This window comes from Falco naumanni, chromosome 12, assembly GCF_017639655.2.
Source record: "Falco naumanni isolate bFalNau1 chromosome 12, bFalNau1.pat, whole genome shotgun sequence".
NCBI lineage: Eukaryota > Metazoa > Chordata > Aves > Falconiformes > Falconidae > Falco > Falco naumanni.
Genome location: NC_054065.1, coordinates 26,819,624 through 26,846,628, shown reverse-complemented (window position 1 = coordinate 26,846,628; position 27,005 = coordinate 26,819,624). Strand labels below are relative to the sequence as shown.

The window sequence follows — 27,005 nt, the reverse complement described above, 5'->3', positions numbered from 1 at the left end:
GTTTCGAAAAGCATGCATTAAAAAAACCTGTGTACACCCGGGTGAATTCCAGCAGTGTAACCAATCCCTTGCAGCTGTTGTGATGACTCTATTATATTGGTCAATAGGAAAAGTTATCCCTGAAATTTATGCCTAAAAAATTCTTTAGTTATGCCCTAAAATACAGAAATGCATGGCAAAACCAGATCTTTCCCACTTAATTAATGCTGCTGTATCTAATTTTTGAAGTATTACATTTTCATTTAAGTGACACCACTAACCTCTAAAATAAGTCTAGACAAAAAAAAAATCCTCATCAGTTTTCATGAGAAAGAAATGGTGAATTCCATTATTTTGCTGGGACAAAAGCCAAGCTGATCTGTGTATTAAATTACCTCCGTACTTAGTTCTCACAGGTTTGATAGCAGACAGTGACAATTGCAGTTGTTTGTGACGAGACTAGCACAACCAAGTTATTACATAAATTACAGTCACTGATTAAAATCTAACACATACTATGCACCAAGGGGGAGAAGGGAAAGGGGAAGAAAAGGACGGGCTCTATTCTACCACCACTTACTGCAATCCTCAGCACCTATTCAACAGATGATTTACTTCATCTTGTCCTTTCCTAATGGTGAATTAGGTTCAGCATCATACAATTAGGAACGACATAAAGATATACAAATTGGTTAAAAACCCCAGATGTTTCTCAAACGAAATATATTTGATTGACCAGCATCCATCTGTGCAACATGGTGTAAAGGAGGAGTGGTGTTTTTAGAAAGTGTTGGTACAATATCTGAAAGTTTACTGTAGGAAGTAACAAGAGTATCAGCAGGATGGATCACGGCACCAGCTTGGACTGGATGACTACAGCTCTAATATTCACCTCTCCAGCCTAAATAAACACAACCTCAGCATTTCAACCAGTATTTTGAACAGTGAGGTAACAGAAAACGTTCGTGCCTTGGCACACATACCAACTTGAATGGGGGCAGTTCACACGTACACAAAAATGTTATTGCTTTATGTATTTTTCAGTCCGAGAATGACAATGACTCGTGCTCTAGCTTCCTGAAGGGTGGCATGGCGTGCCACTCAGCCCCATCCTGCTTCAGGTTCCCAGCGAAACCAAAACTTCCTTTCAGTTACAGCACTGAATGAGTTTTCTCATGGAAGTTAAATAGATTGGCATGGGTGTAACAGGGAGGGCAGTTTGGTCCTAATTTCAAGAGTCACAATGGAAAGCTTTTGGGAATCATAAGTATTACTAAATCCAGTCCTATGAACTTCATGTCACCTGCACATTACAATCACCTGGACAAAACAACGCTTCACAAACATGTTACTCAGCTTGGGACCATTCCAAGCCAAGTTAACACTTAATACTATGGATGGTTTACTGCTTTTGCAGTATATTTGTTTCATAAGTCCAATGCGTTTCAGGGGAATAAAAACCTGAATGTGTCAGAGGACAATAAAACTATCTAGATATTCCAAAACATTCTTTTGCACTCTTTCTTCACAAACCTCAGTCGTGAGAAAGGTATCAATTTAAGTAACCCCCTTTGCCTCGCACCACAAGGAATCAATGCTAGCTGCTTCCTGAGCAGGTGCAAGAAACCCTGTAGAAGATAGCCATGAAATAGAAAATTAGGAAAACAGGCTGTGTTTTGAAGAGAGTTTTCTAACTGTTGTACAGCAACCAGCCTTTTAGAAAAGTATTAGCAGCTATCAATCAGCTAAAAGGTTGAAAGAATACTAATATGATTTTGAACAGGATTCCTGCCTTCATTGATAGTAATTATTATTTTTTTAACATCAGTTTAAAAGCATCAATACATTTCAAAACATATGTTTGTACTAACTTATCCAAACAATACCTTATTAAAATATTTTACATTCTTATTATAATTCTGGGTATTTCCCTGGCTAAACATTTGATTTCTGATTTATTTCATGCCACTTAGATGGAATTATTTTCTATTCCAGAGCATGCAGATGTAGAGACTGGAGCTTGGATGTAGAAGGGCTTTTCCGCTTACCTCCTTAGAGGAACAACAAACCAGTTAGAATTTGAGCTAAAATTAACACCTGTGGTGCTACCACCCTGACATGGGGCACTAAGAGGCACTGCCTGGGATTGTTACATCCTTTTCTAAGGCGTAAGGAAACAACCAACAGCATCACGGATAAATCTGGAATTGCCAGTACAGGTGCTTCTCCTCTGTTACATTCCAGGGGAGCAGAAGGTGCACTCTCAGCAGCAATACCCAGCTGACTGACACTTTGCTTCAGCTGAGCTAGCTTCCAGCCTTGGTTGCAAGGTACCACCTCCCAGCTGGAGCCAGCACTAACTGAGGAAGCATTTAGTGAGAAGCACTCAGCCTTGCCTGCCACCAAACAGTTTACTATGAACCACCAGCTGACGGGACTAGAAGCATCTCAAAAAGGTATGGACCAGTCTTTGCAACCACTTTCCCTACTTCACTGCAGGAACTGGTCTTGGATGAGGAAGTACTGACTTGATAAATGTGATCTCTTAGCAAATATAGCTGAGATCATATCCAAACATCAGTGAGCATGGAACAGTGACAGCCAACCATAATTTCAGGGCTCAAACCCAGACACAAGTGTAGCATGGAAATGGTTCCTGACAGAAACTTGACAGATTAGGAAAAACCTCAATGTTCCAAACAACCATTCAGAGAAAACTAACTGGTCAGGTGGCTGGTGACCTTAATTTTGGCACTGAGCTGCACAATATTCGAAAAATAAATGTATAGCTTACAATTACTTATCATAAAGCAGCTGTCACAGAGATTTAAAGCAATCACCAATAGTGTTGCAGGTAATGCAGAAGCAATCGTGACAACTGCTCTAGCAAAACAGGGTCCAGAGTAAATGAAAATTGTAGACACTGCAGTAGATCTGTAACACCTTCACTTTCTGGCAGTATGGACAAACATGAACAGTCTTCCATAACCTTAATTCTACTTTCCTCATGCATTCTTATGAGGGATGTATTATTTCTCTTGATACAAATAACATCACGTTCATAAAAATACATAGCATATTTTTGAAAGTGTACTCTTTAGGTCACAGATTATATCTTCTATTTGAAGCACTCTGTATACCACAGACGTCTAAACATACTGATAAAAAAATTATTAAAAAGCCAAAAGCAGAAAAACGAATTCTTCCCTCTTTCTTTTCATATAAAAAAAAAAAATCACTTGAAGGAAAAATGTTAAGTTACAATAAAAAGCTGAACTTACTGGGGAAAAAAAACCCAAACAAATCAATATAAAGATTCTCCTGTCCAAGGATCATAAGGTGTTTAACCTCCATGCTTTACTCTGCCAGAGGGAAAGTATTCCCTTTGTTGGTAGATCTGGTTACAAGAAGTGATAAAACATAGCTTTTTGTCATTATTACTCAAGGATATATATGTCACTCAAGGATAAGCTAAATCCCTGCAGGACAGAATGAGATATGCATCATATTGTACATCTTGCATTAGAACATACAATACAAACTAAATCCCTGCAGAGGAAGAAAATCCTCATGTTTGCAGAATGTCACTGACCCGTGAGAACAATTTGAATTGCTCTTAAATATCAAGCTAGCTTTTGCTGCTGTATCAGACATAACACCTATGTGCTTTATCATTTTAACAATCACTAGAACCACTCAGAAAACAAATCCAACAGATTAAGTTGCCAAACAACTTTTTACAAGCCTCCAAATTTAATTTTTTGCTATGATGCAGTTTTCCTTGACTCCAATAATAAGTTCTCCCTTAGATGTTTTTTAAGCATGTAGTTTATTGTATTTGTCTGCACTTAGCTTGTTTACATCTATAAAGGAAGAATACGACAACCCACAACAGAAGGATGTTGTAAAGATGACAGAGAATTCAGTTTTCTGCTAAGTTGCTTTTTTTTTTTTAAGGTTTTATTGAAACCAACAAAAATGCAAAGAATTTTCATGTTCTTTCCCACATAAAGTGTCAAGGAACAATCCAAAAGGATTTTTTTTTAATCTCTAGATCATCAGGGTGAGATGATCTCCAACTAACTGCTATTTCATCCCATTAAAAAGCGTGAAATCTCAATGCTGCAGTTTTGCTTAACCTTATACTTCCGAACTATTTCTGCAACTGTTATTCTTTTGCATAAAATTAAGCAAAATGAAAGTGTTGTAGTAGAGACACCAAAAATCAATATGCTATTTGGCAACTGTATTATAGACATCAATTCACATTTTTATTGTTGAGATATCGAGCTTTATAAAGGTTCTTGTCTGCTCTTCTTGTAGTCTCACCTACTTCTTCAGTTCCAACTGAGATCTGTTCTGTTCACAGCCAGTATGAGCAAATAACATTGCCTTTCTGCAAGGAATGCAATTGTAAGGAAGTTTTTAATACGAAAATCACCAAGTGATTCCTGCTCTCTCTTACCTAAATTCAGCATAAAAAGTGTATGCTTTACTGACCTACGGCATACACGCTGGGTAAAACAAGACTGCTTGAACACTAGTGGCAAACCGTATATACTTAAAACCAAGGTTTTGCTCACTTCCTTTCTGCTTTGAAATCAATATAAAATTTAATAACCTACTTTGAAAAAGTAACGAGTAACTTTGACATCTCCCAGTCACAAACTTCTGGCTCATGCCACCATACAAGAGGAAACTATGTTTCCATTAATTCAGCAGAGACAGGAAAAGGTCAATGGAATCATATTGACATCCTATACATCTGTATTTTCAGTTGGAAGTTACTTGGAGAAGTTTAGCACCAGAGCTGGAAGGAACGTCCTATGAAAAGCAGCTAGGGACTTTGGGCTTGTCTAGTTTGGAGGAAAGGAGGCTGAGGGGTGACCTCATTACGCTCTACAGCTTCCTGAGGAAGGGAAGTGGAGAGGGAGGTGCTGCTCTCTTCTCCTGGGGATCCAGCCATAGGACACATGGGAATGGTTCAAAGCTGCACCAGGAGAGGTTTAGAGCAGACATTAGGAAACATTTCTTTACTGAGAGGGTGGTCAAACACTGGAACAGACTTCCTAGAGAGGTGGTCAATGCCCCTAAGCCTGTCAGTGTTTAACAGGCATTTGGAAAATGCCCATAACATGCCTTAACTCGGTCAAGCCCTGAGTTGGTCAGGCAGTTGGACTAGACGATCCTTGTAGGTCCTTTCCAACTGGAAGTCTCTTCTATCCCAGTACAATTTGTTATATGCCCAAATTAAAACTTCAATAAATGTATAACATACAGATGACTTGCAACTGAAATGCTCCTATAAACATCTCCAAGGTTTGAGGTTTGTTGAGGGTTTTTCCTCCTCTTTTCCTCATTGCTCCATGTGGATAGCATACACGCAGAAGCCTAGGATTTACTTAAGTCTTCAGTTTAAGGTTCCTTCGAAACTCATTTTTGCAATACTGGTTCCTAATATGCCTTCCCTCTTTCATCTTCAACAACTGACTAAATATTATCAACTACTAGGAAAGCTGGCTCTTTTCCTTAATAGTGTCTACTTGGTTCCCTTGAACAGGAATTAAATCATCTTCTCTGTAGGAAAATCTGACAGCATATGAAGGAGCCAAGTAATATACACCCTACAAATATTTTTCTTGTATTCTTCTTTCCCTAATGAGCGTAGCCACTTTTAAACACAGTTCTCAAACTGTCAATAAGAAAACTGCCATCAAACTTAAACTGGATTGTCCCAGCTTTAAATGGCTAATTTTACACATAATTTAAAGTACACGCTTCTTCAAAAAGTTTAATTGAAGCTATATATAAATATATGTATATTTCTTTAACTTCTGAAGCACTAAGGGCAGGACCACATAGAGCACTGTTTGGCAAGTTAAACAAAAGTTCTGAACTATTCAAGACAATAAAAAAGGCTTAGTAAAATACCACCATGAATCATTATTTGAAAACAAGCCAACAGCTAATTTGGAGCAGACTAATATTATTTCAAGATCCTTCACAAGTCTAAAACCATTAGTCTTTTTTCTTTTCTTGGTAATTACAGTGAAATTAATAGATATGTTCTGGGATTTAAATGATGACTAGAGTAGTTTTCAGCATTTTTACTGGCAAAAAGTTCCTTCCTTAGAAATATTTTATTTCAAAGCTGGTTTTATTACACTTCCCAGTTGAATGGAGCAATGCAAGGTCATGGTCACATCTTGTATTTCTCTGACAGACAGGAAATTAACATGACCCAAGAAATCACAACATACATACAAGAAAAACTCCATCCCATGCTACCAAAGAAAATGAAAGAGATGTATAAGAGCACCTATTTTTATCAAGGTATTTCTCCACAAAGACTGAAATCCATGTTTTTATTAGCCATTAATGATTGACAGTAAGCATATGCAAGTTTGACTCTGGAGTAGGGAGACTTCAGGCTGTCACATATCACACTTCAACTGGTACATGCTTCAGTCTTCCTTCCTGTGCAGATGTAAGAATTTGTGAATGTAAGTCACCAGGGGGTTCATTTTTGCTCTCAGAAAACCTCCTTTGACCAGAGAGCTTTTTTGAAGATAGATTACAATTTCTCCAGATTATCAGACTGAGTACAGGGACAAATGCTAGGTTTTATCTTTATATGTATCCGACCTCTTGCAGCAAGTGAAAATACTATTATTAACCAATTTTGTTCTGAATTTCTCATTTCTAAGTTTTAAAAGCAAAGTATTTCACTTTGAACATGCATTTTGCTGTTGAGCTGCTGTTCCAATGTCTGTGCATTTAGTCACTTAGAATGTAATAATATTTTTAATTATATAAACTGTATGTATATTCAACACAATTAAAAGATTTAAAGGGATTTAGCAAGCAATTATACTAAGGCTCTTTAGCATATGCTGACACAAATGAAAAACTGTACATATATAATGCAACACCAGCTTCTGTATGTCCTGAGATTAAATTTGTTGTTTGCTCAGTAAGAAGCAAGCAAAAAAAGGGAACATTTACTGAAGATTTAAAGGCTTTCAGTATTGTAACTAAGACTCAAAAAAAGCATTGCACGATTAAACAGATTTAATATAGTCAAAGCTGTTCAGCAAAAAGTTAGCAAAGTTCACGCATTTGACTGAATGAACTAAACATCCTACAAACTGGAAATGGAACGCAAGAATTTTGTGAGGAGGTATCCCATTAACATCACAGAAAATACTGTAAAAGTGGGAGAAGTGATGTATGCAGATTTGCTAGTCCAGTACATTCATCTATTTATGATATTAAAAAACCCAAACTTATTTCCTAATAGATGAGCCAGGCTATCTGAAGTATGATCAGGATTTCTACCTGTACCTTCCCTTACTTGTACTAATCTGTTAGTGGCACCATCTCATTTCTATTTTGCATTGACGGTCAAAGCTTTAAGATAATTTTTTTTTTTTTATTCAGCAGATATCGTGGGCAGAAATCTCAGTGTAGCAAAATTAATGCCAAATTGCTCAGGTGCCCTCTGTATTTCCCTCTTGCATTGTGTTTGGGGTTTTTTGTTTTGTTTTACTGTTCAGGCACCACTGACTATAATTAAAAGCATGTACATCAATTATTACTTACTAGGAGATGAAGACAACATTGAAATCATCAGAGAGGAAAGACAAGTGATTCTGGAAGGAGCTAGAGAGACAGAGTTATAGTAACTTACAAACAGCTTTCCAAAGTCTATGTTCCTCTTTCTGCACTTTCCCTCCCATCATGAAGAAGATTGAAAACTTTTAAGTAGCAATACCCAAATCTTTCAAAGCCCACCTCTTTAAGAGTGCTGAAGATGAGGTCACTTGGCCATGTGTAGTTTATAATTTTGCTTTTTGTTGTCTAGTGTTTTCTTGTTTCACATTTGAACCTTACTACAACCTATTAATTTAAAAGTGCATGAGAACAACTATACACGGTCAAAGCATTCCAATAAACCGCCATCATTCTTGTTGTTCAGCCATGATTATTTTTCCTAAATACCTGTACTTAAGTGCTCAGTTTTAAAAGTCATCTCAAAAACCACACCAATTACTCCTTTTCAGGAATGAACACAGCTGATGCTGGTTTTCCAGTCAATTTAGTACAAAAGAAAGGACCCATGTTTTTTACCATGTCCCTCACATTATCAGCTTTACATCTTCCGAAGACTACAGTTCAAAGGCCCAGCAGATTGCTAGTTAAGTACTAGCTCTTCTGTTCAAGGAAAGGTGAGAGACACAGGGCATGAGAAATTCATCTTCAAGCACACACAGAATCTGGAGCTTCTAAATGGCAGAGACTAAAGGTCAAAATATGGCCAAGGCTGGTACTCAGCTGCACTCAGACCAGAGCAGGAACCTTCAAAGTCCCTTTTTCCTATTGCTTCAAAAAAATGCTTGCTTCAAAGCAATCGGAAGTCTAGACAAATACTAATGCTTAATTAGTACAATTAAAAGCCTGCAAAAATCCCTTTGATTGCCTGATGAATAAGGGAAATTTTTTTAAGTGCACTTAATATTTTTCTAGGCATGTTATTTGTAATTTGGTCAGCCACTGAATTATAAATGGCTTTTTTTATTTGTATCCTGGTCTCTGTGTGTCAGCTCTTTGCTTTCAGCTCTGTGCAAGGGCAATAGCAAGTGCAGCATGTTGTCTGCATAGCCAACAATGCATAATAATCATCATGGGAAGGGTAATGAATTAATAAAACCAGAATAAACCTCTTAAGGTATCACACTCAGGGATAATGTAAGACTTAAAGTAAAAATTAGTCAAATGAGTAAAAATGAGAAAGCACAGCTCAAATTACTGACTGCCATGAAAAATTATTTCTGAGAAAAAAAACCAGACCCGGCTCATTTGTTTGATCACAGGGAGAGCTCTTCCTCCACACGTGCACGAAAGAGAATCTCACATTTGGGCTCAGATTCAGAAGGATGCACGAGACTGCTACACATTCCCTTTCCTTTTCTCAACTCCATCAAGGCTCCCAAGTATACCATGGGGCTATTAATGCTGGAACAGGAAAAGCAGCATCTAGTTTGTGGTTCCCATGTGCCTCTAGCCTCTTCATTCGGGAAGCCATTGGATAAAGGATTCCTATTTTAGCACGGAATAAATGGCTTAAATGAGAATAAAGTCAGAATTTGCACTGTTTCCATACAAATTACCAACACACAGGAACTCCTGATCTACAGAACAAATCAAGATGTTTGGAACATCCTGAACGCTACATGAAATGATGGTAACAGCTTTTGCCTTTTAGTGGCTAAAGGTGGATATAAAGTTTCAGAAACAACCTTCAAAAATCTGACCTAAAGGATCTTTTTTAAAGGTATCTATTTTTAATCTTCCTACGAGGAGTAAGCCTCTTTTATTACATTATAACGCAGTATACGCATAAGTATTTTGTACAAAAAACATTAGTACACATTCCATATAAAAAGCAAAAACCAAAAGTATCTTTTTAATGCATCAAATACAGCAGAAGCTAACAACTTCAAAAATGGAAAAATATTTAGATAGATGGAAAACACTCCATTTAAAAAACTCCATGTAGGAGTTCTTGTGAAGAGTTAATGTTGCTGAAATGAGAATATTTGAAAATATTGTATAGACATGTATACGTATAATCAGCTCGGCAAGCCATGCAGAATGTACTAGATAACAATTATCCTTTTCCTGGAATCAAGCAGGGAGCTGTTTCATAACAAAGTCTTGTTATTAAGACTGGTATTTGGCAAACATTCCCTTGCTTTTTGAAAAAACAAGAGCTTTTTATTTCTTTCTGCTTCTAATCTTTATGCCAAGTAACTAGAAGGAAAATATAAAATGGGTAAGAGGCAGCTATAATGGTCTATCCTCACTTCACAGCTTTTTCATTTTTATAAATCTCTTTTTTAAAGTATTAATTAAAAGTGTAAGTATTCAAATATATCCACAATACTGTTTAAACAGTGTGTGGCACAGAACATTCTGAGATACAGCAGAACTCAGAATCCCAGGACTGTCACATAAATCTGCAATGCCAAAACAGTTCAAAAGACAGCTTAAATATAACTGAAAGGAAGATGTACAGCAAGTCTGGAGGTATTAACGCTTTACGAGTTTCCTGACTCTGAAGTACCATGGTTTTTGCCTTAAGCTTAAAATATAAATTGGCCTAGCAAGCAAAGATTTTGAATCCAGCAGTTCAAACTATCCAAGCTTTGGGAGCTAAAACCTCCATACTAGCCTGGTAGGGGATGAGGAGTAATTTACATATATCCCAAAGTCTTAAATTTTAACCAGATTAATGACTCTGTGAGGCTTTAAAACTGATTTTCTTTTCATGTTCTAGCTTGAGACAACTGCACGGTCATGCAAAGATCATCTTACATGTCTTTTTATCTCGTCTTTTTTACCAGAGATAATTCAAATGCTTTTCAGAACTGTTCTCTACTTACCTGCTTTAGTCAAAAGCATTAAGACTGTAGTCTTGAAATGTAAATAATGGTAGGTGATATAGAGCAGGTCTGCTCCAAGCAAAGAGTACTTGTATGGATTTATTGGTTCAATATTGCAGAAGCGCAAGAACTACACGCACTGGCAATTTGGCACAGTTTCCTTATCAGCAGTAACATCAGCGCTTTTGCAGCTCTCTAACCTCTTCTCCCCAACCTTTTGTTTCCAAATCGACAGACCTCAGCTTTCCAAATTGTATCACCAAAGAGAGATTCCAAAAGGAATAGGATCAAGATTAGCAAGGATACCGACAGCTTTTAACTGGTGTTTTCCTATTCAAAAGTTCACATACAAGTCTCAAAGAAGCAATTCAATTTGGTACCAGAGACAAGAGCCATGCACAGCACTGTTACCCCATGCCTTCCACAACCCTGAGACAACTTACTGAATGATCTCTGCACGTTCTTCCTCTTCTGCTCCTATTTACATGCACACATTCCTATATAAAGAATAGATTTTGAACAATACCAGGAATGATTTAAAGAGTTTTCTGGTTTTACACTTATTTATTGTAGCTTTTAGTTCTGCTAGAGTATGCAACCCTTCATTATTTATTTTATCCTACTTTCACTGCACTACACATGCTGCTGGGCTGTATAGTTTTACTCTTACCTAGTGACTCCTAACTCAATGCTTCCAGTTGTCAAGCATCACTCTTTGTGCTTCTTCCACTTCTTCAGATTAACAGCCCTACTTGGCGGTTCTTCTTCATTTCTACTGACTACTTGGTGAAGGTTGCTGACGATTACAGAAGCAGATGGCAGCAAAGGAAAGGCAATAACTACCCACCACCCAAGTGGCCCTAAGCCCCACAGGTTTCTTGAGATACATAAGTGCATTCCGACAAAAAGGGTTACTTCAACATGAGTCCTCCCAAGGGACAGGGTAGAAAAAAAGTCTTCCAATAATACCTGAAATGAAAAACTAAGCATACCACACTCCAAACAGGTAACTTTGGAAACTGTTTGTCAGAAAGCAAATCAAGCCCCCAGATAATCACATTCTGATATGGAGATGGCTGGAATTTCCCAAGGAGTGTCTTTGTGGTCAAGATACTATGCCCACTAAAAAGAGGTATAGACATGTTTGAATGAACTAAGTCTTAAGTATGTACACAAAATACCATGAAAAACTTTGCTCAAGATCTTCCAGCCTCAGAAAAATAACTAAAAATCATCAGAATCATTATGACCAACAGTGGACCTATTTTACCTACTTTTACAACAGATTTTTTTGCCATAATCATATTGTACACCACCAACCACTAAAAATATTTTCTTTTCTGCTATAAGCCTTTTTCACCAATCCAAAACAAATTTCCAGTTGCACAGACATTCAAGTTACAGTGTAGAGATGACATTTCCATGTAATTTAGTTTAAACTTCAAAGCTGAACACACTACAAAATTCCAGATCCAGCCAGGTTTAAGACGATAGGACAAGTGTGGCATTATTTCAATCTGTCTTCTTTATACGCTCCAATCTGCAGTGATATACCAGAGCCACATTCCTTTAATATTAGGTCACTGACAAACGTTAAGCCTTGGGCTTCAAAACCTGACAAAACCTGTCGTGCTGAAACAATTGGTTACCTGCCCAGAGCTGTACGCATTAGCCACAGTTTGCAAAAAGTGTTTGCCCCACTCTATCTAATCACATCTTCCCCCCACCTTAAAGTTATAACAATATTTGAATGCATTTTTAAAAATACAAAGAACCAAAATGAAAGCTACTTTGACTACACAGTGAATTTAATTAATGTATCATATGAGAGCCTGCACTTTAAATAATCCTGTTAAAACATGCACATGTTGGATGATTTCCAAGTAGCCTTGTAAGAAAAATATCTGGAAAAGAAGCTGTTGTGCAGATTATATGCTCAAAATGCAGTAAAATTGAAGTGTGGAACAAAGATCATGCAAAAATATCGCATACCCAAGCGTTACTCTTCTGTGTACAGAAAGTCATTTGAGCATGTAAAAAATGAAGATACACATATCACCTATTCTCTTTAGCATTGCAGTAACTACAAATGAGACAGTTTGCTTCTTTCTAAGCATATATCCATCCACCCACAAGGCTGCATTCAGTTGCTCCCTGTTTTTACCATCTACCAACATGTCTTCACTGACAATGGCCTCCCAGTATGATAAACTAGGTTTAAAACACAATGGGAGACTACTACATTTAGACACACCTCGCAGACTATTCAGAAGGAAAAGCAGTCTTTGGTTCCATGCTAATAACACAAGCGATACAAATGTACACGTTTTCCACTAATGCAGCTACAGCCAATCTAAGAAGTTCAAACGCACAAGAAGTCCAACTTCCCCAACATGACATGGCACCTCAGTCCTATTTACCCTAAGTTTAGAGCTAAAAGAACAGGTAACCACAACCAGAAGCTAGGTGTCTTTCAGAAGATGGACTCGTTTGATTTGCTGACCTATAAGGCATATTGCAAATATCTTCTCGCTGAGAAAATTCAGTTGCCTTAGCTAGAAGCAACTCCAGAAATGAAAGAGTAATCACTTGATAGGGGTACATAGGGTATGCCAACACATATAGATGAGTAAATAAGTACAGGTGCTTTAAAGGTCAGACTGTATACTTATTTTGATTGCTAACATCAAGACAAACATTTCTTCATAAATAATTATTTATAATTTATGTACATATATGTACAAATGTACATCACGGTGAGGGAGTGCAAGATGAAAAAACCCATCTTGGCTCAAAATCCCCATCATAGCAGTTCAAACAGTTTTTTGTATTTCTGAAGCGCCAAGGAAAACATTTTTTTACCATAACTGGAAGAACTTTTCACTGATCTTTTTTCTAGAATAAGAGCAGAAAACCAGATTATGGATCACATTTATTCCCTTCCTCAAAGCTATGGAATACAGATGAAGTTGAAGAGTCCTGCTGCACAGGGAGAAAACCAGCAAAATTAGTGCACCCATTCTGACAATTCGAAAAGTATGACTGATTGATTCTGTAATGGCTCAACCTCCTGTATACCTCTGCATACAAAATTATATAAAAGTTTTCATCTTTACTTAACAACTATGGGGTGGAAAAAAACATGTCTGACTAAGCAGTTCCAACAACTAAGATTTTTTCCATTTGTAAGAGGAATAACTGGCTGGGGAAAGCTGATTTGCATTTTGTATTATTATCCTTATTCTCATCTGCTTTCACCTTCAGGAAAAAAGCTTTATTCACTTTGACTTTTTCCATATTACATATTTGTCCTAATCTAATATTCTCAGTAGTATAAAATTAGTTCATACATTTCATCAAGACAAAATAATTGTACCTGACTAAGAAATATTTGTAGCTCCAAACTCTCGAGCAAGGATTGTTGGATGACAGGGAGAAGGGCAACTTTATTACTCCAGAAAAAATTCATCCAGTTTGGCCCAATTGCAACTCAGAAAAAAACCCCAAACCTTGCATAAAAGCTTTTAAGTGTCTTACTGCAATGGGGAATTTGATTTTTAGAAATTGTGTCTTGGACTGACTGATTTTGCCCAGGATCAGCAGGCTGTAGATTTTCCTTGTCATTGTTGCTCCCTGTAGCTGGGACTACTGTCACTGGAACACCAAAGCCAACAAATATAAAAAGGCAAGTTCATACAAAGTGGAAGATAGAAAGGATTAAAAACTGGAACAATTCAAAATTTCTCAATCCAAGCACAACTGAAGTTTGGTAGATACATACATCGAAAAGACATGGGGGTAACTTACTGAACCAGCTGATCTGACAAAGAAAATTGTTGAAAGTATGTTTCAATGCATCTTTTTTGAGGAAATATGGGTTTTGATTAGACTATGCAGACATATCAGTTCTTTCCATGTTTTCTTAGCTAGCTCTGCATTGGTTTGTTTCACCCAGTATAGGTGTACATTGTGTCTTGTAGAAGAGTTAACGAGCTTCTGAGAAGAAAACCAATCCCCAAGAAGAAAAAACAGCCTTTTTTTTCCCCCTCAAGAAAGAACTAATTCACTTCAGGAATATTCATGTAGTCTTGCAGAACTAGTTTCCTAACTTGGTTTCTTCTGGGGGGAGCGGGGGGAAGTCGGTAATGTGTTAAAGATTAACTTATAAAAACACTGGGGAAGAAATTTGGTTCATGTTCCTTTTAGATCTTCTGCTTTTGTAAGAAAATGTAATAGTTATGGAAAACATTAACCGTACCAAGAACTACAAATGATGCAATCTGCTTACCTTATCCTGGCTATATGTTGCTGCACAGGCTGATGCTGAAAATGGTCAGGCCACTGATGGTGAAGGCAGAAAGACGGGGAGGGCTGAAGACAGCAGGCAGGCTGATATATGGGGGGTTGTTTTTGGCAAATAGATGCTGAATACTCAGTATGTGGCTGCATGCAGCACGAAGTCATAGGAGATGGTGCTGAGCTGCCAACCACTGAATGACATTCTTGTTTGTTATTATGGCTACTTAGAGAATGATGGTATGGACAGGGGTGGCAGCATTGCGACAACATCTGCTGAGTTCTTTGGTTGTCTAAAGGCAAAAAGGATGGTTTGATTGTACCATTAAGTTGCAGGCAGCCATTTGGACTCGCTTTTGTTCTTGGTGTTTCCTTGGATGGGAGTTGTTGGACCACGACATCTCCATCACTAGCTGCAACACCTGGGCCAGTAGCATTTGACAAGATGCTGCCATTGCTCAGAACCACAGAGTCACTGACGTTGCTCATAGCCATGCTCCAAGTTCTCAGTGGACGTGCGATGTTCCTGAAGAAAAAAATAAAGCAAAGTTCACAGCGCTGCAGTGTTTTCAGATGCTCAGAAATAAATTTAGATTAAGATGAGTGAAGCTCCTCTCTCAGCTCATCTTTCACAACACAGGGAAATAGAAAGGAGTCACATACACACTGCCAGCAACGTTTTGAAGGACTTTCATTTGTTCAACAAAAAGAGTGAAGCTACAAAATGCTCAGAGACTAAACCAAAATATAAGTCAAATGAATAGACGTTCCATAGTCTCCGGGTCACGGCAGAAATGTAATGGTTGGGATGCACAGGATAGTTTTGCACAATTTATTTATCCACTATTGATGAAAACAGATTTTGGTATAAACTGCGTAACCATCCACACCTTGCACTGCAATTTGCTCGTGGGCTTTGAAAGCCAGCAGGAGACAGGATCATGCTGTAGAGATTGTTTAATAATCATTAATGTGCTAGTTTCAGTAACTTCCTTTCCTGTCTCCAATTTCTACTGAAAACAAGGCAAATTTGTATTTTTGAAGAAATTATTTTAAAATGCTTTATTTAAATAAAGCCACTTCAGCAGATGTGTCAAAGTTGCTGGATGGTAGACTAAGTCTTTAGCAGAAGCTCAAAATAAACTGTTACAAACGATAAAAGGTACACTACAAACACATGTTTTTCCAGCCTAAAAAAAAAAATAATCCCAGGATTCAGTTGCTGCTGATTGAGAAGCTCATGCTTCCAAATAACACATATTCCAAAGGCAGTTAAGATATGCTCTGCACTGTAAATAAAGGATATTAAAGATTTTCTTCTAAAGTCTTGTCTTCTTCAAGCAAAATGTAAGTGAAAGCTATTAATATTGGAAAGGTGACTGATGAGTTTGGCTCAAAATTAAAACTTCTCCGAGGTGCTCGCAGCAGCCAGTTTCCCCTGTGTTAACTATAATCGTGTTTTAATAAGGTTTGAAAATAAGTTGGAGATGATTATTTTGATAAATAACATGAAAGGTCGAACAACACTTAGATAAGAATTTGTTTCCCAAGTTATGGGGTGGAGGAGGGGGTCAAGGGGTCAGAGAAAGGAGAAAGAAGAAAGAACACTAACTACACACTATTTAGAAGAATAAATCAACACTAGCTTAAAAACTAATCAGTTAATTACAACTTCTTTGTCTAACTTAATGCTACCTTTTTAATACTGAATTTAATCGACAACATTCCAAGTCCAAATTGCAAGGCTTGCATTACAGACACTGAACTCTGCAGAAAGACACAACATACAGATTAAGGCAGATAAGTGAGGAAGTTTCTAACACATTTTCTTCCCCAATACCTTTGCTGAGTGCTCAGAGTGCTAAGCCTGCACAGCCAGCTGAGCTATTTAATTGCCTGAATGCTAATTCTGAGCAGAAAGTGCTTTGCAGAGTGGAATGCTACCCCCAGCAGCCCCCCTGCGCAGTGTCTCCCCTAGACATAGCTAAATCCTTCACTCCTGAAATGCAAATTAATCCTCTGCTATTTGTTCTAGATCATGTGCAGAGCCAGATGCCCTGGGAAGTCACTTCCATTTAGATAACCGCACAGAACAGGAGAATATGCTGCTTGATGGGCATATTTTTTCCAGCCTCCAATTCCACACATTCTTGCCGGGTATCCCCTCCCCTGGCCCAGGCAAGTCAAGCCCACGAGGACTTTCTGCTGAGCACAGAGAGTAAATTCAAGTGGCTGGCTAAACTTCGTTTCAATCTGAAAAGCCATATTAGTTACATGAAATACTGCTGTATTTGAACAGCCTGGTTCTCTCTCGCACTGTAGGCAGCTTCAAAGCCTGCTGAAGTGGACAGGGCAAGAGCTGGACATCAAGGCAGAGAAAGCCCCTCTCGAGGCGTCTGGCAGCATTTTGGGGATTTCTGGCTGCTTAATTTCACATTCACTCACATAAGAGACAGGCTGCACAGTGATGTTGTTACATTTCTGTTTCAAACTTTGACACACATATATATCACTTGAAACTGCAGTACACCAATCAAAGTTACTATCCTGCAGATGACCATTATAACTGAAAAAGTACAGAGATACTGCAAATATCTCACCCTTCAAGACGACAGGCACACCACCCTTTTGCCTTAAACCCAGGACATCTGCAGCGTGCAGCAATTGAGATAACACAACATAATTTTTAGTAGCTGTTTCAAATCACTTTATAAAGGAAACCACACGTTTACACGCAAGACACACATGTGCCAAACAGAGATGCAAGCTAACTCATGTGTGTGAAGCTGGGCAATCCCAGCACAGACACAGCAGCTTGGAACCTTCAGTGTATCTGCGCCCCTCGTGAACGCGGGCATGGGATTTTTAACTTCTCTTCCAGACAATCCAGCAGCCTCCACTTAATATGATCAAAAATAAAATGCTTTCTTTTCAACAGATGTAATATCTACCTGCATGCCTTTGAGTTTGAACACAGTCTTTAGAAAGACTCTTTAGAAACTAGTAAATTCAAAGAAAAGCCAAAGATCATCATCACCACCATAACACACAATTCTGCCTTTGTTCTCCTGCTGAACAGGCTATTCACAAACTATTTCAAGCTATAAAAATTTTAACAGATCAAGTTGATGCTTTCTTCCAAAGCCTTGAGAAACTATTGAGTTCCGTCCATTGGACATGGAGTCTTTGAGCAAGGCAACAGAAGCACCTGCTTACCTTGAAGTTCTTTCAATACCATATTAAAGTGAGAAAGACTACTTTGGATGCTTAAGGTAGCTATCTGGTTAAGTATTTTATTCACAGCTAAGAAAAACTGACGAGGACTCAAACCAATCCTCTAGAATATGAGTTGGGCTGTACATTTTAATTTGGTTTGGTAGCTTTTCTTCCTTTAAACAAATGTGAGATGGTTGATGACACCTAACAAGTCTAATATTACCTGAGTTTAATTTTGCACATGTTTGAGGGTATTAAAAATTATGTACTATGGTACTTCATTTCTGTGACACTCTATTCTGGTCACTGCAACTCTACTGACAATGAAACTTCACCTGCAGCTATCACACCAAAATATATTCTTAGATTATATTCTTATCTCTCTGCCGTATTTTGTCTCCTCTGCCACAACTGCAGTGACTGGGAACTTACTGAGAGATGTAATAATGTCCCAAGGAAACTCTTAACCGAGAATCTCTCCTTTAGAGGATGCACAAATAAGCCAGTTAGAATGCCACAAGTACAAGCACAGCGAGATTTTAATAACACATGGATGTGGGAAATCAAAGAACCTGTTCATCATGAAAAAAAACCAACCTAAAAATAAGAATCTTTCAAAACACAATCTTTGTGAATTCTGAATTCTTTCAATACTGAAATATAGTTTTGTTGCATTCCTCAAACTGCTTTAGGATTTGGTATTCTCCAATACAGTGGGACTTTCAGACTTATACCAATTTACATCTGAAGAATGTGAAGCAGTGGACAGGTATTCTGAATAATGAGTTCATAGATAATGCAGGTTTTAATATAGGCAGCCCTACTTAACAGAAGATAAAAGTATAATGAGAAAAAGTGTTAACCTACATGTTTAATACATCACACTTAGGTATCCACCTCTTGCTGGACACAAGGTATTTTAAATATTAACATCTATTTAGAAATTACGCTGAATCGTTAAGGGAAGAAAAGCAGAATTATCTTTAATTACTGAATGCTTGATAACACGTAAGTAAAGCAACTACTAAGAAAGCACTTTAGCCATGCAGTTCAAAACAACAGATTGGAAGAGTGTCATATCTGGGAAGTACCACAGTCTCTACAGACAGTGTTACTTCATGACAGTTTTATGGAATAATCCCTCTATTATTTGTGGAGCTAACAATGAACACAGCTTACCCAGCACACATCTGCCATCTGCATTGCAAGACCTTCAGGAAATAAAGTAATGCTGTACCACGCTGAAACTATGTAGGATTTGGTGTTCCCTAACTAGCATGTTCTTTTTAGACTTGGATTAAGTTCACCTGTTTCTTTGGCTGCAACTGAAAGAATTTTTCTTTGCTTTAAAGTTTCTTTAAAAAAAAAAAAAAAAAAACACTTTAAAAAAACATTGGTTCAACAAATCCCATCTGGACTCATAATGCCTGCAATTGAGAATGATAGAAGTGCAAATTCAAGTGGGAATGATGTAGTGGAAATTTAGTATAACCAAGTATATTAGTACAGATAATTTATAGATCTTTAGAAGAAGACAGAGAACAGTTAAGTGTTCAGGGTTGTTTTAACCATATAAGAAAAAGAAAAACTCCCCAAAATCTGTACCTTGCACTAAAACAAATCTAAGCTAGTTATAAGACTTTACATTTTTCATTTAAGGTAGGACAAAACTCAGACTTCACCTAAAAGATATCTAAAGCCTTTCAGCTATAGCTAGCATCACACTACTCTGCCAGCTGAACCAGTCCAGCTTTTCTGGACCTTGCAGACCTGTCAGCTACAAAGCATCAGGGTTCTGAGATAAACGTGATGTCTGAAATAACAAAAACATCTTTTCATGTCAAAAGTTCATTTAAAACAGTTGGATTCTAGAAGTAGTGCATTCTTGAAATAAGCAACATTTAACAATCCCAATGCTACCTATTAGGTCCCCTACCAGACGAAATATTATAATGGCCTTGTAGTCCCTTAAGACAGTGAAGTTTTCAATGTGGCAAATGGGTTACACTATCTCAGTCTGTAAGCTCTGTTAAATCCTCTCCAGAATTCATCTGCTGTGCCAGCCAGTGCACAGCCACTCTTAAGGGGGGTTTTCTCCTCCTTCACATCACCAAAATTCTTTGCATCTTTGCTTTTTCTCAGTGCTCACAGGAGTAACAGGTGGTGCCTGGTGTCTGATACTGGGGTTTATGGGAGATGTCTAGTTATCTATCATTGCAATGATTTTAGCAAGTCAAACAGCTTTTTAATGTTTTATGGTTGTTGATCTCCATTTTGGCTCTCAGCTAGACATTTTCCAAATTCTCTAACTCTTACTCCTATGTATTCATATGTGGTCCTTGGTTTCCCTCAGTACCCTGATTCTTGCTTTTCCATTTCAGCTGTTAACCACTAGGTCTTCCCTGAAAAGCTTTCACTAAATACCGATGCTCACTAGAACAAGCCTTCCCTGTCCTTTCCACTTCCAAGTATTTAAACTATATTTTAAATAGATGTATTTCACTTTAAAGAAGATTACTTAATTCTTATTTCATCAACACACTAGTTTACCTGATATATTTATTAATGTAACTGTTTCACTTTGAGGCTTGACACAATGTAGCTCCTATTTTTGAGAAATACCATTACGGTCAGTTTATTTTCTGCAATCTATAAATACCCATTTTCTCAACTAATGTCACTGTATTCATGAGCAGTTTTTCAACCATCTAAGTACTTGTACCACGCAGCAGTAGTTAGAAGACAATTATGAAGCAGAAGAGGTTTGCAGAAGGGAAATTTCGGCTCTTCCATTTTGTACCAAGCGTTTCACGAGCCATCGAGCCCTTCCATCCCTCTCCACAGCCTGAGAGGCTGAGAAGCTGTCCCGTCCTGAACCTGAGACACCATGAGTTCATTTCCTGCACGGCAGGCTGGCACGGGAATTGCCATTCCTGTGACAGGGAGTTTCCAGATGTCACCGTGCCAGAACCACAGCTCATGCTACAGATGGGCACTGGCAAAGCAGTGTTGCCAAGCTGGCACACAAACTGCCCCACACCAGCGACAGCTGTGGGGTGAGGGAGCTGGGAAAGACTGGAAAGGGAGGGAGCTGGGAAAGACTGGAAAGGGTGGGAAAAACACTGTTCTTCAGGACTTCAGAAATAGATTTTTGCTTTGCTTTTTAAGCTAAAGTTACTTCTTCTGGCACAAATAGTAGAACAACAGCAGACCATTTACAGAAATCGTTTGCAGGGCTTTGACAAAAAAAAAAAATCAATTGCAGTGCTTTAACTACAAAGTCTTTTTAAAGTCAGAATTCACAATAAATACAATTAAACTATAGATAGAAGCAACAACAAGGAGCCCTGAAAATTCTCTTCCAGAAGTTTTGTATAATCCTAGTATTTTATGGGAAAATAATAACAATTAATTAAGCAGATACATGTAGAGAAAATGGAAAACACTTATTAAGAAAATCTGAAAAATGTTTCAAAACACCCTTGAGTCTTGGAAAGGATACAGCTACAAGCAGGAATGGTTGGAACAAAACATACTGCTACAAGAAAAAAACGTGTGTGGTTCTGGAAAGCAGGTATACCGCAGCACAGTTTAAAAGCATGTAAAGCTGTTAAAATACCCAAACATTGCTTACAACTGCAACACTGTCATCACACAATCTTATTTGCACAACTTATTTGCTTTCCATTACCATATGAAAGACATCTAAGTTTTTGTAATTGCAAGTATTCTGATCCAAAATAGCTCTAATCCTGCTTAAGCAGAGGGGGGAAAAATCAAAATACTCTCTTTCTAGATGTAAAAGGAGTTACAGGCATTGAAACGTTCACAGGTTTTACTTCATCATGCTGTGGGATTAACATTTAAATTATTACAGCTGCAATATTCCTCACGATACAGCTCCAGCTATGCCTATCGTCATCCCGACTACATTAGCGTTATGTAAGAGGTTGAGAAACCTTCGACCATCTGTTTAGAATCAGATTTTTTAGTTTTCTGTCCAAATGTAAAAGCTATGTCTGAACATCTTCAAAGAATGCATTACTAATAATAGCATTTTTCTTCATATTTTAATAGAAGCACTAACATAATTACAACTACTGTATATTAAACAAGCGAAACCCTTGGCGCGAATGCCAGCGCACGTCAGGCAGGTATACACCGGCAGTCACACCTATTTGACAAACACAGAGCAGTCTTTGCATTTACCTACAGAAGATACAGCAAAGCACTTTTACCCTAGCAGTCCAACAACAATTTTCTTCAAAAACTAAACACACGAGAACTGATTTCCCCCTGCCTCCCCCGCTTCATTTCCCAAGTGTACGTTGGTTTTTAGTCTCCCATTTGCTAAGGCCAAATGATAACCCTCATGTACCACTTTTATAATAGCGCATCTGTTGAAGTGGCTGGATCTCGAGCCGGGGGGGGGGCGCGGGGGGCGCGTGTTTTTCTTTCTCACCAGACTCTTCAGAGCTAACAGGGTCCTGTTCTAAGCTCTCCAGCATTTCTACCCAGCTGTAGCCTTTTACAAGCTCAGGAGTCTACTTGCATTGCAAAGTAGCATTCTAGTGTAAATAAACCGACGGTACACAATAGCCTCAGTTAAACCTACATCCTAACGCTGTCTGAAAGCCCGAGTTGTTCCAGCTGTAACCTAAGAAACACCACGGCCAGACTTGAAGCAATTCAACACAACACACCCCCTTAACGCTTACCAGTCCCAGGCCGGGGAAGCTCAGCAGTCAGGAGAAAGCAGCACCCTCTGCACCCAGGTACCACCCCCCCACCTACGCGCCCGCTCTTCCCGCAGTCGCCCCAACAATGGCCCGAGCGGGGAGCGCCGAGTCGCGCCGAGCCCGAGGAGCGCCGCGCCGAGCCGATGAGCCGAGCCGAGCCCGGGGAGCGCCGAGCCGATGAGCCGTGCCGCTGCTCTCCGCCGCCGGGGCCGCCCCTTCCCGCGGCAGGTCAGGGAGCTGGCAGCCACCCGCCGGCTCCTCCCTGCTGCTGCGGGAGCCCCGGGGCCGCTCCCCGCCCTCGGTCCCAGCCCCCCTTTCGTCTGGGCTCGGTTAAGGCCCATGTGGAGACGAGAGCCGCGCTCGCAGCTTCGCCCGCCTGCGCCTCGGGGAGCTGCGGGAGCCCCGGGGGAGCTCCCCACCGTCGCACACGCTCCCGGGGAAGCGGCAGGCGGCATCACCCCGCCGCCAGCCTTTCTGAGGTGGAAAGAGCCCAGGAAGGCGGGAGGGACACTGAAAATAGCACCCGGTGTCATTTGTAGTGTTTTTCGAACTCACTTCAGTCCCCGTTAGCGCCTGCCAATGTGTTATCCATCCTTTGGTGCTCGGGCGTTTCTTAAAAGTATCTCTGTGTAGCTACAACTCTCTGACACCTTTCCAACCACCACACAAAAAAAAAAAAAAAAAAAAAAAAAAGCAGCAACCACCCCACCAAAAAAACCCAACCCAAACCAAAACAAAATCCGTCTTGTAAAACCAGGGGGTTTCCCCCACCAGATTTTGAGGTATTTGTACCTAAAATAACTTTTCTTGAGCGTCCTTCAGGCCTGAACACTCAAGGACCTGGTAGTCCAAAAGTAAACACCTCCACATGCTCCTCATGCCTTTTTTTTTTTTTAAAGTCTTCATAAATACAAACTGAATTATTACAGACCATTAATGCAATTATTTGAGACCGTTAAGGCAAAAACCTGAAAACTCCATGAGCTGAGAAGATTAGCTTTGTCACTGACAAGTCAAAATGGAGAAGACAGATTGCCACATTCCAGGGATATTTAACCCCCCCGATTCCAGGGCCTCAGGAATAAAGCTGCAGGTTGTGTTTCCAAAGAGCCCAGGATTAAGGTGGGGAACACTGTACTCGTTCAGTTCACAGAGCAGCATTATGAGGAACTTTTAAAAATACTACTATGGGAAACGCTACAAGCCGGTCTCAACCTGCTCTACCAGGGTATGCTCGGGCTAGCTACTCCATCTCACATGCACACAAGCCTCATGTTTTGGGAGGTGACTCCTGGCATTTCCACAGCTGCGGTATCTCAGAGGCAAACCTCAGAGCCGGCACCCTCCTGGGACAGATCATATAAACCAGTCCCCTGCCACCCCAAAGCAGATGACAATCCACCTGGGACTGGTTTTTTAGAAGAGCTCTCTTTCCCCTCTGCTGAAATACAGGAGCTCTGATTTCAGGGTCAAGTTGAACTGCTTGAAGCAAAAGGAATTTTTCATCTAGTAGCATCTTTGCAGAGAAAAAAAAAAAAATCTTACCAAAGGCAACACTGGGGATCAGTTTCCCTCAGTGTGACCTTAGAATTACGCATCCTACTCTGGTCCTTGTTTTTATGCAAGGCAGCTCCTCCTGCTCATTGCATCTGGTCTTTAACAGGTGGTGAGAGACTGTGGTGCTTCCCCACTTCTAAGGAGAAGCTTTTCTTGGTTTTTAAACCCCTGTTCCTTGCCTTTCTAACTTAGTTTCAACTGGAAAATGTCACTGTCATCAGTTGCCCTGTCTCCACCTCCCACACAGCATCAGCATCCTATCTAGAACATCATTTTTTTATTGTCAGCTAACTGAAAACTTGCTTTCCATCCCACATAGAGCCATTGATTGTGGGCAGCTCTTACACAAGAAACTCAGATACATTCATTGAACGAGACAGCAATACTGCAAAGCTGGTAACTTCCAACCACAACCCAAAATGGAACTAGGACTACAATATGGTATTCACTTTCTGAATATCTGAAATGCATAATATATGCCCAGAAGCGTTACAAGAATAATCTCAAGGCTACTTTTCCTAAGTCACAAAACTCTATGATTTTCTGAAAAACCTATCCACTAGTAAGTGTTTCTTAAATATGTAAACATTACTGTATATCAGTTCACTGCAGATATTCTATCACTTATATTTGCTAACCACCTCAAAGAAGTAACGAGGCACATAGTATTTGCTCACTTCTTTGATACCTAGGAGAAAAAGCACTATAAAAATCCAAAGGATTAAAATCTACCAAAACTCTTAGATTTTATGTACAGCACAAAATAGCGTTACTGTATCTTAGGACATGAACTTACTGCCGATACTTTTTCCCCCCCAAGAATGACAGTAAAATGGATGTATAACGTATGTTCATAGGTTATGCTCTAATAAAATGATTGCTGTGCAAATTGGGTTTAAATACTGTATCATATATTTGAATTACAGACTTGTCAGTTGAATTACAGACTGCCTTTATACTATTAGAAAAGCAAACTCAGCACTGTGTGTGCTCAGAAACCTTTCCCCCATGCTATGCTCTATCCCTGCAGAGCCTTAATTGCCTGATGTTCCCCTGGCACACCGGGGTTTGGACACCTCCATCATGTACCCTTTAACATCCCCTCTTGCACTACATTCAACTTTTAATGTACTTATCCCACTGCTCATCTCCAGTGATATCAGACAAATTCTGACTTGATTTGTAAGTGATCAGGAAATATGTATAGAAAATACAGCTCTGCAGCACATGGAGTGCACACACAGGAGAACTAGGGGAAGGTGGAAAAGGATGGAAAAATTTTGATGACTTCAAGACAAATCAGGGATGTCAAATTTGATCTGTGGAAGCCTCAAGAAGATAAATGAGTAACACACCCTGCTCCATCCACCACCTGGAAATGCATATATGCAGAGAACGTGCAGGACATCTGCACGACTAATTCAGCCTGGGTTTAAGTCAATATGATCCTCAATCCACCAGGAAGTTCCATCTACCTATGGAGCTATCAAATTTGTATCATAAATAAGAAGTACTCTCAAAAGCGTCACTATGCATTAAAAAGAAAATGAGCAGAATAAAATTTTACTATTATGCCATCTTGAAGATTAATTTTTAATATTATTTTTCTTTATAGAGATTCACAGATTACTTAAAAATGTGTAATTTCAGCTTCCAAGTCCTTGAGGACTGACATGCTGCTCTGCGCAAACAAAAGTACTTCCCACGTTCTGATCGAAGAAAAATCCTTTAATCTTACAAAAATGGGTAAATCATCTCTTGTCATAACTTAAGGTAAGCAGCCTCTTTTTATCACAGAGATTTAAAAATAACATTTTTCATAATATGCTTAACAAATCAAATCAAGTAGTAGTAAAAATACTAATACAGTTCCCAGAATTTTGTGTACAATCCTTAAGAAAAAAATATAAATACTGTTAGGATAATAACCATATTGGAGATTCAAATGAATTATAGTTTGTGTAATATATAAAAAGATAAGCCTTAAAAACTCAAGCTTGTATTTGTATTTACAAAGCATGGCTGACATACTGTGTTGTAATGCATGAATTCTCACCATTTTCTTTCTTCAAGCAAGATACAAAGAGTTGCAATTCTTGGCCATGATTCTTCCACAGACTTTCCTAAACTGATGGCATTGCCTGGTGCCTTCGAGCGCCAGCCCCTTCTGCTAGCTTTGGCTGCCTATGTTCAAGAGCTGCTATCAAGTTATCACCCTTCCAACACTGCAGGTGCAGCTATTCTCTGCACTGTTTCTCGGCTGGATGCCTTCACATGCCCCTCTGAGCTTAACAGGACATGAATAACAGATTCTTCTTGTCACAGCAATGTCTTTTAAAGAGAGAGGGGTTCAGAAGACGTTGTGGGACTGACAGTGTTGGATGTTAACAGGAGAGCTAGTGGCATTTTTGGGTGCTCTGTGGACAAATTGATGCTGAAGGACCATGCAAGCTCTCGGGGAAAAAGGACAGAGGCTTTTGAAACCCTTGAAGGCCAGACAGAGGGCACCAGAGATGCAGTAGAAATTCTGCTGAATTGCTAATGAACCCGGCAGAAATAGAGGTTAAAACGACATAATGAGTTTTGTATATGGCACATATACTCTGCAAGTATTTTATTATAGCTACACTGAATTTTTATTACAATTCCTATCCACTTACAGAATTTCCTGACGGGTGTTTTTTTCTAGGACACAATATTTTCTATTGCATCTTAGATGCTACAGCACAGTACTTACAGTAGGCAATTTACCAAATGCCATTTAAAACAAACA

At 39.0% G+C, this 27,005-nt stretch overlaps 1 protein-coding gene across 2 annotated transcripts in view; it reads right to left on the bottom strand.

The window, feature by feature from the left end:
- Window positions 1–27,005, bottom strand: part of DISP1 (dispatched RND transporter family member 1) — a 92,228-nt gene that overhangs the window by 19,369 nt on the left and 45,854 nt on the right. The window contains exons 1-2 of one of the 2 annotated variants that reach the window (XM_040612067.1): window positions 22,655–22,777; window positions 14,713–15,246 (exon numbers count right to left, since the gene is read on the bottom strand). In XM_040612067.1, coding sequence (XP_040468001.1) covers window positions 14,713–15,215 — 503 coding nt within the window. In that variant the 5' untranslated portion in view covers window positions 15,216–15,246; window positions 22,655–22,777. Of the gene's footprint in view, window positions 1–14,712; window positions 15,247–22,654; window positions 22,778–27,005 lie in introns of those variants that run through there. The other variant, XM_040612066.1, reaches the window with a different exon arrangement.